The 13,940-nt window shown below is 41.8% G+C and overlaps 1 protein-coding gene across 1 annotated transcript in view; it reads left to right on the forward strand.

The window, feature by feature from the left end:
- The window catches only part of LOC119735674 (proprotein convertase subtilisin/kexin type 7-like), a 45,819-nt gene that overhangs the window by 12,298 nt on the left and 19,581 nt on the right, over positions 1-13,940 (forward strand). The window contains exons 2-5 of the mRNA XM_038209481.1: positions 329-1,032; positions 10,255-10,351; positions 12,079-12,116; positions 13,401-13,572. Coding sequence (XP_038065409.1) covers positions 496-1,032; positions 10,255-10,351; positions 12,079-12,116; positions 13,401-13,572 — 844 coding nt within the window. The 5' untranslated portion in view covers positions 329-495. The remainder of the gene's footprint in view (positions 1-328; positions 1,033-10,254; positions 10,352-12,078; positions 12,117-13,400; positions 13,573-13,940) is intronic.

Consider the following 13,940-nt stretch of genomic DNA (forward strand, 5'->3'; position numbering starts at 1 on the left):
TGTCTAGACATGCTCTGGACATTTGTAAATTCTTTGGATTCTGTTCACATGTAAACATGTACATACATACAAATGTAGGCCTACATGTACATGAATGTTCATGCAGGATTCCTACCGTACATGTACCGGTATGTGTGTGTATAATTTTTGTATTAATAATTTTAATATGATTTTTGTACACACCCTAGGGAGTTAGGGTAAACCCCTAACTCCCTAGGGGGTGTGCAAGATAATTTATGTATTAAAATTTGAGGATTCTGGACTGTTAAGGCATGGGCTACCAACTGTACTGATTATCTGAATTTGTTTTTATCTACCTAATCTTCAGGAGAACAGACACATGTGCCAAGGACGCATTATCACTATAGCAAGGACAGTACGGCGCTATCCCGACTGTACGTCACGAGCTGAAGTTTCCCAAGGCGTTGTGGGTACGCTTGTCTTCTCCACGGTGATGCACCCGCTGCCTGCCGGGACGGACTCACCCCCGGAATCATGTTGATGGACCGGTGCCCCCTGACCTCTGGAGGTCAGGAGGTCATGCCACGCCACTTCCACTTGCCCGTTCTCATCGCCTTCTGGGTCATGTACCCGCGGCCGCTGCGCGCCATGTACATCCACCGGCAGGAGTACGCCACGAACGCGGACGACGAGGCGCAGTCCAGCCCCGCGGCCGCAGACATGCGATCCACGCTGTCCTGGGCGGTCAAGTTCCGGACCGCATCCCACCGCAAGACCGTCCAACGGACTGACTACGACGAAATCGCCAACCGCATCGCCAAAGAGGTGGATTTACTTAATCACGGCCAAGTCGGCGAGCTACTCAACCACTACCTGTTTGTGCACGCCAGCTACAACGCGACGCTGAACGGGACCGATGACCAGACCGAACTGAGGCGGATTCAGGGGGAGACTGAGACGAAACTGAGGGAACACCCCGATGTGCAGTGGTTTCACCAGCAGCGGATCCGGCGACGGACAAAACGGAGCTTGCAGTTCCAAGATCCTTCCTATTCCACGCAGTGGCATTTGGTAAGGAGTGTGTGGTTGCAGGAGAAGGGGGGTGGGGGATGCTGATCGAGGTACAGCATTGCCCTTGTAAGGGTATAGGATCATTTGTATTTATCCCAAAGGTACATAAATGAACAAATTATCATCAAAAGCTTACTTGATTGAAGATCATTCTAGTATTAAACACCCTGTGACATTATTCCATCTGGCGTGGTTTCATTTAGAAGAAATCAAGAAAAGTAGGTGATTTCTAAACATCAGTCTTTTTTGACTGATCGTTGAAAATAAAAAGTTCTAAAACAAAATCGTGTTTCGTCATTATCAAAAGGTTGGGCATGGTTTTTCACTGTTTTCTTGAAAGGTGTATTATCCACCGAACTTAAACCTCAACAGGTTAGGTTTTGAACATTCTTCTTCGGATTTTGAGTAACTCGTGTTATTATTGGAAACGAACAAAAAATGCAAATGACACCCATTGATTACTTTTTTCGAGGCGGTTGGTTATTTTTTATATTGATTTGTGTACAAACATGCAGGCTTCTAAAATCAATTCAGACGAACAATTTTTATGCAGGGAAACAGATTTTGTTGATAGTACACCAAAAGTACACATACATGTACATGTAGGTCATGTTGAGCTATCGTACCGGCCGGTAGCTCGACATGAAAATGCCAGAAAATTGTAGTTTTTTACACAGGTCGCAACCCTGTGTAAAGGGGGCCTTAGGCCTATAGATCAGGGATATTGACACACTTCAACAGTAGTTGTTTTTTTTTTTTTTTGGGGGGGGGGTGTCAAATAGTGTCAAAACTGTGATATCATTCAAGGCAGAAACTTCAGTGTTTTTACATCTGCTTCAGCATAAAAAAGTTACCAGAATGTGTTGGTTTTTACTGTGGTTATTTCATTTTGCGTTAGGTGATTCATCTGTTGTTTCCGTACATGACAGTATGAGACAATGAGTAAAAATGTATAGCTCTACCAATGATTTCAATGAGTAAAGTTGTATTTATAATTTGAAGAGAAAAATGCTTACCCGAAGACTGTGTGCCCAAAGTGACATCACAAGCAACAGCGTCCTCAGTTGTCAGGAAAAGCATGTTTACAAATTTAAATGTTTAAAAAAAGTGCGCTTTGCAAAACATTTAACTGAAAATTCAGGATACATCTAGCAGTTTCCATACATTTCAGAGGAATTGATATTTGAAACAAAGATGCTCCAGTTTGATATCGTTTCATGGACCCTTTAAGGTTAACCCTAACCATCCCAAATCCTCCAAAATCCTTTTTGCAAATTGGAGGAATTTGCAGGATTGAGGTTACGTACATGTACGGCAAAAGTGCGGTGCTGATTTTGGAGGATGCACTGTGTCAAGGTCTTGGGCCGGACCTTGTGTTGTTTATGCTCAGCCTAGCATAAATTTAGTCCTTGATTGTACTTGAAATCCTCCGCACTGCTCCAGGATGTCACTGCCTCTGCCTCGGCCTATTGGCAGTCATAGCCGGAGGATTTTGCAGGATTCAGGCAGTGGTCACCTCTCCACGGACCATATTCAACATGTTCAAGAAATAATGGAGGAAGTTGCAGGATTGAGGCTATATTGCTATTTTTCCATGAGGCCAATTGGAGGATTTTCCAGGATTGAGGCTACATCCTGGCATAAAGGCCTAGGGAGTTAGGGTTAATTAAGGACAATCCCTGCAAATGCTGCATTTGCAATTAAGAGAAAATCCCCCAGCCAAACAACACCTGTAGCCAAGTTCTAGGGATTTAGCCATGCCTCATCAAACAGGTTGGCAGGAAAAACCATTCACTTCAGACATGGTGCAGATCTATGCAAACACCAGATGTTTATGTGAGCATTGGGGCATGCTGTGGAGGAGGTTTCATCTGTGCTGGATATCCATGGAGTTTGCACTTACCTTGTATTAAGCCAACAGATACATGTACAGATAATCCTTATCCTCATTTAACAAGCAGCTCCAGGGAGCTGGCAAAACGTGGATGCTAGCATGATGGCAACTTCGGAATAACTGCCAGGACAAAGAGATCAGGGGCAGATTGCAATAACGCAGTCTTAGTCGGCTGGCTAAACCAGTCCAATTTTAGCCGGCTTTTGTTCTTAGACGGTCTTGGTTAAGACACCAAACTTAGCCCATTGCAATAAGCTGGTCGTTACTAAGCCCGCTTAGAGTAATGATTCACAAACAAACATTCCATGGTTACGGGCGCCGGAATACTGGAGAGACTGCACATTTTTTTTCTTTAGGTTTGTGTGATTCATATCATGCGAAATCAAATGTCAATTCCGAAATTTTATATTGAGAAAATTGTATTTGCAGTACAACTCAGTGTCATTACATTTTTCCAGAAGATCCCTTCTATCCCAGAGAATTTCCCTTCAAGCAGTGTTCTGCTTTTTAAAGATTTAATCATCAAACACTCATCAACTGGGAAAAAATATTTTGGGAAAGAATAATTCAACACACCAGTGAATTCCAAAAATCCCAACTATAGACCGTTTTAAGCCAGCCCAACCCAGGCTAACTATTTAAAGACTGTCTTAATACTTAGACCGTGTCATTGCAATGGTCTTACAAAAAGTTTATAGACTGACTGACAGCGAGAGCTTTTAGACTGTCTAATGCGCATAGACAGCTTTAAGACTGGTTATTGCAATCCACCCCTGTACTGGATCCTGCCAATATCCAGGCAATTACATGAACCGGTGCTATTGCATGACATTTATCGTGTACACATAATCGCGTACATTTACAGGTGTTGGCGATCATGATTCTTCTATTTTTATGAAATGTAGTTTATAATGTATAATTTACATATGTACATGTACTCCAGTATATATCCGTACATGTACACATGTAAACAATTTACATGTTTTTTACCTTTTTTTAAAAGATTTTACCAAGACGATGGTAACAACTGAATGTGAATGGGTCAAATCTTATTGGCCTCCACACTTGGACTTTGAACTTGGGAATTTTTTTTAACCAAGATCGACCGCACGTTAAAGGAAGCAATCTGAGCATCTGCTCAGCCGTCCGATCGTCTTAACGTATCACTGTGGAAAATTGTTCGCTAATTGAATGATGCCATGAATTACCGAATGGTACATGTAGGTCTAACATGTGTAATGGTGCCCATAATTTCTACATAATGACTTTCATATAAAAAAAAAAAAAATGAACAGAAATTCAAGTGCCGTGTAATGTATTCGCGCATTCCCTTGCGGTTTAAAGGGAAAATACAACATTTGCAAACATCAAAAAATAAAATTTCCAAATCACTTTGAAATACCTTGCTGGACTGTTAGTGAATGACAGCGTAAAGCATCCTGTAAAATCATGGCACCTGGTATACTGTCATTTTCAAGAAAAGTGGTATTTTTGTATCAATTTCCAACGCTGATCGGCCGATCAGCGTTGGAAAAAACTGGCTTTTTTTTCAAATACTGGCCCCAGTTGACCATCGCACTTGTTTGCAATCGATTACACACCTATGAACGGGTACAAGCCAGCTAGACTGGTTCCCTGACCTTACAATTCCCCAATATATGTAAACTGCTCTGTTTCTTCTTAAATGGAGTCAGGGAACCAGACTACGGGAAAATGATTGTTTTTCTTGGTTTTTATAGCATTTTCGAACCCAAAACCTCAAAAAAGTCAGTGTATCTATATTTGCTATATATTTCCAACCCCCCAATTCCATCCATTTCTGAAAATTACAGCAAAGCAAATGATGTATATTCCCTTTAAACGACTTGCACCGTCCGCATTGGAATTCTCATCTCTGGGGAAAAGTGACCTGGTCACTTTTCCTGGGCCAAACAAAATTGGCCACTAAAAGTGACCACAGCACTTAGCAAGTTCAGTACCCATCGTCTCCTGAAGTGAGCATTACTAAAAAAAAAAGCCTCAATGGGAATACGGCTTTAGTCAATTGCTTGTTACGGTACGGTACGTGTAATTTTTTGCATGCTTAAATGTATGCACACGCTTCACTAATGTATACTGAATTGTTTAATAGGCCTACTGGCACCACTTCGAGTTCCCTTGAGCCAGCTGTACACGGAGTCCACATTGTATTGTACATGACCCACAGCTACTGACATTTTTGAGCAAAGAAAACACAAGGCAGGCCCAGTTTGCTTTGTTTGTCGGGCCAGTCGTTATTATTCCACCACGGATCACTGGTTTCATTATGTTTTTTCAGTCGGAGTTTCTTTGTCATATTCTCGCTTGCCACATGCTCCGTAATTTTAAATAAATTACATGTGTACACACATTTAGCAACAGGTGCTGATGCATACATGTAGTGTACGTTCTTAAAATAGACCAGAAACAAGTGTACAAGAATACATTACAATAATACAACAGGTACCATACTTTGCACAACGGGTACATGTATGTATGTGCCATGTGCATAACAGTTCAGCAATAAATAGGCTATTAAAGGGAATATACATCATTTGCTTTTGCTGTAATTTTCAGAAATGGATGGAATTGGGGGGTTGGAAATATATAGCAAATATAGTTACACTGACTTTTTTGAGGTTTTGGGTTCGAAAATGCTATAAAAACCAAGAAAACAATCCTTTTCCTATAGTCTGGTTCCCTGACTCCATTTAAGAAGAAACAGAGCAGTTTACATACTTTGGGGAATTGTAAGGTCAGGGAACCAGTCTAGCTGGCTTGTACCCGTTCATAGGTGTGTAATCGATTGCAAACAAGTGCGATGGTCAATTGGGGCCAGTATTTGAAAAAAAGCCAGTTTTTTCCAACGCTGATCGGCCGATTTGCGTTGGAAATTGATACAAAAATAGCACTTTTCTTGAAAATGACAGTATACCAGGTGCCATGATTTTACAGGATGCTTTACACTGTCATTCAATAGCAGTCCAGCAAGGTATTTCAAAATGATTTGGTAGTTTTATTTTTTGATGTTTGCAAATGTTGTATTTTCCCTTTAATGGGGCCAGTCACATTTACCATGATTACACTTTATATAAATACACCTACTATAATTGATACATTTTTAAGTATACATGCATTTTGCATTATGAAACATTAAAACCAAACACTGCGTTGATTAAATTTAAGTGTGTACATTTATAATAAAATAATAATAATAACTAATTTATAATAAAATAATAATAATAACTAATTCTTGTAAAGCGCCAAATGCGTTAAAAATTGACGCTCAAGCGCTTTACAAAAAAAAAGATAAACCAGTTAAAATTCAAAAACAATCTACAAACTATATAAAAAAACTTTTGTAGGTGAACATTAGTAAATTGTCTAAAACAGGCAGATACATGTACCGGTACATGTATAACGGACAGACAAAGAACATCAAACAGCGTGACGACCACAACAAAGAGACTAGAAACAAACAGAGTGGGAAACACACACTAGAGGGACAGATGAACAGACAGCAGACAAGACGTGGTGTCCTTGTTGATAAAAGACAGACAAAACTGTTTTAACAGACAGTTAAACTACATACATTCGTACGTACATGTACCGTACATGTACTATGTATTTACATACATGTAGATTGAAGATTGAAGATTTGTTTATTGTCGTCGTGCTTAAAAATTACATGAAAATTGATTTCCCAGTGTACTTGTACATTAACTAAAATCAATACATTGCAAAAAGCAAAACAATTACTATTCACAATACATAATTACATGTACTGTTACTGAAAAACATGGGGGTAGGATACAGAGCAAAGGGTAGTCTTGGTTCTATGTGGCCTTTGCTTTGCATGTTCACCTTCGGACTTAGACAAATATTCCATCAACAGAGGGAGCAATTAACCGTGCAATTTCTAATGACGGGTCTGTAGCAATTAAAGGCACTAATCCTTTATGGAAGGCAAGAATCGATACTCGTTCGATAAACATTGCAGAATCAAAAATGTTTTGATGAGTCATACTGTTGGTGTTATAAACAGTGCCTGGCTCACCATATTGTTGTTTGAGAGCGAATTCAGAGCGTACATGTATACATGTACATGATCATGTGCGTTGTACATGTACATGTAAATCATGTAAACAGTACAATGTACTTGTACATGTATGCCTGAACTTTGGCTATTGGAGCACTTCATACACATGTATACATTGTGTGTGTACACAGGTTTATGTGTAGGCATGTGTTTAATAGCTCCATGCTGTAACCATGTACATGTACCCGGTACATGAACACACAGTGTCAATGACAAATTTCAATGGTACCGATACATGTACATGTGCATACTATGATAATACACGCGTACATGTACACCAAATTGTAGTTTGTACACCCATGCAAACTTGAAGAAAATCAGCGTACTGGTACTAGCAGGCTGGGTTAACATCTGTTGCACTTAACAAACAAAAACCATTAAAAAAAAAAATGCCATACATTTATGTATGCACAAGATGGTACCAGTATACAATAGTAAGATTTTTCTCAATAGTTTCCCATTGTATAGGCCCTTCCATTCAGCAGCCAGCTTTGAGGTGTATTTTTTTAAATTCAGTTTCCAAAATTTTTACAAGAGGTCTTGGGAACTTCGGCACGCTGACCGGAGAAATTCTGAGCACTCTGCACCTAACACTCACAGGCCCATGCTTGGAATTTGTTGGGAAAGGTGTAAAAGTTCCCAAAATTGGATTTGATTGATTTTAATGATAGCAGCTTCTACATTATGTACCTCTGAGGCAGTTTGACCATGCTTGCCAGTGAGTATCTGCATTAGTTTAGGGGAACAAAGTCCAAATTTCCAAATTTCGAGTCTGTATTCACAGTTCGGATCTGAGGAACTGCCCATTAACATGTACACGCCTACTGTAGTTCATGTACCAGTATACAAATATTGAATGCTTCGAGTGGTGTAGTAAAACTAGCCTCCTGAGGTGATCCATGGACCTCGGGAAAATAGAATGGTCCATGGATCACCGAGGGAGGCTAGTTTTACTTTACCACGAGATAAAGCATTCAATATTTGTTTTAGAACACTTCACCCACAGATAATCTGCTTGATTTTAATATTTTAAATTATTTAAATCTGAACACAGTTGAAATAAACTTCAATTTCAATAAAAAAAATTGGTGGAAAATGTATTTCTCTCTTCCAAACTACCCCTTCGCGAAATGTATGAACCCAAGTCTGCGGCGTGCTCTCTTTGGAACAATAGGCGCTACGCGCAACGTGCACACCAGCATCCATTTGCACACAAATACCGCGCCGTGGAAATAGTACTTTGGTTGTTAATGGTATAGTACTTTGGTTGCTACGGGTATAGTACTTTTGAACATGCACAGAAAGATAGCAAAATTAGAAAGTAACATGTGACTCGCTCTCGGCCAATCAAGACACAGAATCTGTGGGTGGGGTGTTATAATACATGACGTGTACCTGCAGTATGTATGTACCGTACTACTTAGCGCTACAACATGTACCGGTACCGTATCACTTGATGGATGCACATGCACACGGTATGGATGGACACAAACAGTTTTCAGCACCGGTACGCAAACAGTATCTTCCTGGTCTTGTACTAGACACAGCTGAAACTCTCAGATTTTGGAATAAATTATTCAACATGTTTAGGGTTTTTCGCTGTGAAGATCTCTTGACTGAATGATTGTTTCAATATCTTGGCTCAAGGGCCGCTGGTACAGATGTGAGAAGCAATAAACTCATAAAAGACATGAAGCCAACTAATCACACCCACAGTTATGCTAGCAACGTCATAGTGGTGGTACTAGGGGGAGACAAGGGGGCATTTCCCCCCACATTTTTTTCTCATTTGCCCCGCCCCCCACGTCTAAAGATTATAATTTCCTTTGCTGTTTAGTATCAGAACTATAGTTGAAAGTAGCAGTCCTACTGATTTGAAAATCACAGGCGTGTGGAAAACGGCACACCTGGATTTCTCCAGGCGTGTGATTTTTCTAGGCGTGTGATTTTTCTAGGCGTGTGATTCTGTGGTCCAAACTGGGACTGAACAATCTGGTATTTGTTTATTTATAATATTCATCTTGGTTTACAGTAAAGCCGTTTCAAGAGCTCACAGAAGTATAATTATGCCGTAAATGTATGCCAAGGTGTGCGGTGCAGAGGGATTCAGGTGTGTCACTTTATTAATTCACACTTCTTGGGAAGCTTTTAGGCCTGTGATGGTGTGGGGGTGCGATCGCACGCCTCAAATCAGAAGGACTGTGAAAGTAGCGAGTGAAATTTTGGAAATCAGATTTATGTTATTGCCACTGCCCCCCCCCACCCTATTTCTTTGCCCCCTCGCTTGCCCCCCCCCCCCCCAAATTGTACTGATAATAAGCAATGCTGTACAGTATGCAATCTACATTGACATACACTGTACATGTAATAATAATAATACCGAAGTCTTATATACATGTAGCGCACGTATCTACCAACAATTAGGTACTCAAGGCGCTGGAAATTATGTCTATTACTAGAGACAGGTAGATGAAATACATGGGAAATATGAGAACCATTATGTAGCACCTTTATAATGGTTTGGTGCTGCGGCGCATTAAGCAGCCACTGCCAGAAACACCGGGGCAAACCCCTTCTCTTAGCGATAAGTGTCACAGGGTTCTTTAACGTGCATTACACAACACACGGGACCTACGGCTTTTCCCATCCGAAGGACGAAGCAATAATGGTAAAGCGCCTTGCTCAGAAGCGCAAGCACCATGTTCCCACGGTCAGGATTCGAACCCATGCACCACGGCACACGAGTCGAACACCATAACCATTGGACCACAGCACCCCACAATAACATGTACAGTCGAGTCTCGTTATAACAAACTCGTTCGGACCTAGCCGAATTGTTTGTTATATCAGAATTTTGTATTAAGAGGAACATCAGTCCCATTCATTGTGCACATAAATGCACAGTCAGGACTAAGGCTTTATGTTTGTTATAACCAGAATTTTGTATTAACAGAGTTTGTACTAACGAGACTCGACTGTACATTGTACCATGGAAATGGTGATCGCTCAGGGAGTATGTACACCTTTCATTACAAATGTTCAACTTGTCCCCTCCTTTTTTGGAGGAGGGGGCAAGTGGTGGGGGGGGGGGGGCAAACCACAAATGGAAACTTTTTTTTAAATGGGTTTGAAATTGACAAGGAACATGTCTTTTTTCCCCATAATATTATTAAGTGAATGATTTTTTTGTTGTCTTTATATCTATTTGCAGCACAACCATGCATCTCCAGGTATGGACATCAATGTGACTGAAGTCTGGAATCATAACATCACCGGCACAGGAGTGGTGGTTGCTGTTATTGATGATGGTAAGCCCATGCGTTTTGAAGAACACATGACTTTTGTTTTATCGAAGCCCGTCACACCAGCATTTAAGTGGGGGAAACTCTTGGTTCTAGACTGAATTTAAGACCATGTTTCCTTGATACAGCTAGTCCAAGAACAGCCGGGGGCAAGTTCGCGCAAGGACTGTAGTTGACCAGTTGTTAACCATAGTTAGACTAACGCTTGCCCGAACTCTGTCTAGTCGATGATAGTCGACTACGCTAGTCCACTATTTGATACCAACCTACTGGGGCTGGTTGCATCACTGGTAACCAATAGCCCAGCGCATTCATAACGTACAACAGAGAGCCAGGACCCAGAAGTTTTGCGATGGCATTTTGACCAGTGTTTGACTAGAGACGTTCGCACGTTGCTATTAGTGCGCAGGCGTAAGGTACATGTACCGGTACGTCACAAATCAACCACTAGTCGACTAATGGTCCTTGCCCGAGCTTGGCCCAGGCTGCTGAGATATTACCGAAACATACATGTACACGTACATGTACTTCACAAGTTCACACTGTCTGGGACACTAGCCTCTTGGTCAATTTTAATTTGCTTAAAATTCTTAATCAAAAACTTAGAGAGGCTTGATATATTTCGTCTTAAGCAGAGACTTCTGCAGAGGCAACTGTTTAAAATTATGTCGCACTTGCAACCAATTTATTGGCTTGAGACCATGGGTGTGTATACATTGTACCTACCGTAATGTATGTTCCCCTGTCCCTATAGTTTCACAGTCCCTATATTCCCCAGTCCCTATGTTCCCCACAGAGTGACCCCATTCATATATCCAGTAGCCCTAACCCTAGAAGAACACTGGGGAACATAGGGACTTGAGAACATTGTGGATTTGGGAACATATATAGGACTGGTAAGCATAGGGACTGGGGAACAAAGGGACTGGGGAATATAGGGACTGGGGAACATATACATGTATAGGACTGGTAAGCATAGGGACTGGGAAACAAAGGGACTGGGGAACATAGGGACTGGGGAACATACATGTATATAGGACTGGTAAACATAGGGACATGGGAACAAAGGGACTGGGGAACATATATAGGGGCTGGGGAACATAGGGACTGAGGAACATAGGGACCGGGGAACATAGGGACTTGAGAACATTGTGGATTTGGGAACATATATATACGGTAGGACTGGTAAGCATAGGGACTGGGAAACAAAGGGACTGTGGAACATAGGGACTGGGGAACATACATGTATATAGGACTGGTAAACATAGGGACATGGGAACAAAGGGACTGGGCAACATGGGGACTGAGGAACATATGGACTGGGGAACATACATGTACATGTAGGGACTGGGGAACAAAGGGACTGGGGAAAATATGGACTGGGGAACAAAGGGACTGGGGAACATAGGGGCTGGGGAACATAGGGACTGAGGAACAAAGGGACTGGTGAACATAGGGACTGAGGAACAAAGGGACTGGAGAACATTATGGACTGGGGAACAAAGGGACTGGGGAACATATGAACTGGGGAACATATGAACTGGGGAACATATGAACTGGGGAACATATGGACTGGGAACATAGGGACTGGGGAACATAGGGACTGGGGAACATCGGGTGGACCCCCAGACAATGACCAGTGGATGCTTGTTGCTGGGACCCAAACCCATTCTTTTACGTTTACCTATACTTCCAAACAACTTAATTGATATGTTTGGACACTCTCCGTGCAGGTCTGGAGTGGAGAAACGAAGACATCTTAGCCAACTACGTAAGTCCCTTCTTTCTATCTTACAGTGTGTACTCCAGTACGACAAAAGAAAATTGAACCTAACCCTCCTCAATCCTCCAAAAATCGACCAGGCAGTTTTGGAGGATTTTTGGGGGATTTAGGCTGAATGGCAGTTGGTATTGGAGGATGCATTGTTTCAAGGTCTTTAGCCGGCCTCAGGTCGACCTTGCAACGACACAGATCAGTCGGCCACTGACTTTTCAGGATCAAGCTGCATCTGAGCTACGACCGTGGGGAACAACTCAGTCGCCGATTTTGTGCGACCTGAGTGTAACTGCGACGATATTAAAACGATCGGCATCAGTTGGCACTAAAAAAAATCAACAGTCGCAAGAGTAGAAAAAATGTCAACTTCTGCAACGTGTTCCGCGACCATCACACAATTTCTCAGTTTTGTGACCTGAGCATTATTTTTCTGCTTGATGCTGACGGTTCCGTCGTGGCGCGAGCAAATCGTGGGTCGACCTGAGGCCGGCTTTAAGCTCTACATGTACCCTGCATTGTACATGTTCTGCCCTGCATATTTGGGGCATTATACTGGATACCATCCACAATGCTTTTGGATATCATTGGCAATGCCTCAACATATTGACAGTGATTGTTGGAGATTTTGAAGGATTGAGGCAGCGGCCACCCCTCCACTGAACAAATTAACGAAATAACAGATGAGTTTGGAGGATTGAGGCAGAATCCAATTTGAACATGGTGGCAGTTGGAGGATTTTGCAGGATTGAGGATGAATCCTAGCCAAAAGGGCCTAGGGGGTTAGGGTTAATAAATGATTACATATATACTTCAGGGTGAGTAAAAAAAACCGAAATCCAAATGTCGGGACCATTGTTTTGTTGAAGTTCTCCGGCTCTGTGTAGCCATTTCAAGGATATGAAAGCTCAATTCTAGTACAAGAATCATTCAAATTACTCATGTACTTTTCAAGTTACGGAATTTTAAACACAACCCCCGTTTTACAGTTCCGTCCACAGATCACAAAAAAGGTGTGCGTTCTTTCAGCAAATCAAAAACAATTTGCACACATCCCTATGTGATTTGTTTTCTTCTTGCTGAAAGAACACTGAATATACAAACTCGTTCGGACCTAGCCAAATTGTTTGTTATATCAGAATTTTGTATTAAGAGGAACATCAGTCCCATTCATTGTGCACATAGATGCACAGTCGGGACTAAGGCTTTATGTTTGTTATAACCAGAATTTTGTAAGAACAGAGTTTGTACTGAGATTCGATTGTCTTTGTTCTTATCCAGAATGCAAAAGGCAGCTGGGACCTGAACAACAATGATCCGGACCCGATGCCCGAGGTTCACAAAGACGACGGGAAGTCACTGAATCGCCACGGGACCCGCTGCGCCGGGGAAATCGCCGCCGTGGCCAACGACAAGTGCGCCGTGGGGGTAGCCTTCAATGCTCAGATATCTGGTGAGAATATTAATTACCATACTTTTCAATGCACACATATCAAGTAAGATTACACTAGTGCACAGATACATGTATCTCGTGAATTTGTCTCCGTTCTATAGTTTTCAATAAGGGAATAAATATGTGCTAGGCCGGTGAGATTTGAAAGTTTGCATGGTGAAGGGTAATAATAAGGTAAGGCTGCATCCGAATCAACTGTCTAGAGCTAGGTCTAGGTCTGTGCCCATTGAAAATACACGGGGACGCGCTGACAATTGACGTAGCCGTAGCTCGGACAATTCGGACACGGCCTAAGTTGTTGCGGTAGCACCATGTGGCAAAATATCTGGTGTGAGTATATGTGTGGTTCTGAAAAGAACCGGAGGGTA

Source organism: Patiria miniata, unplaced genomic scaffold, assembly GCF_015706575.1.
Source record: "Patiria miniata isolate m_02_andy unplaced genomic scaffold, ASM1570657v1 HiC_scaffold_29, whole genome shotgun sequence".
Lineage (NCBI taxonomy): Eukaryota > Metazoa > Echinodermata > Asteroidea > Valvatida > Asterinidae > Patiria > Patiria miniata.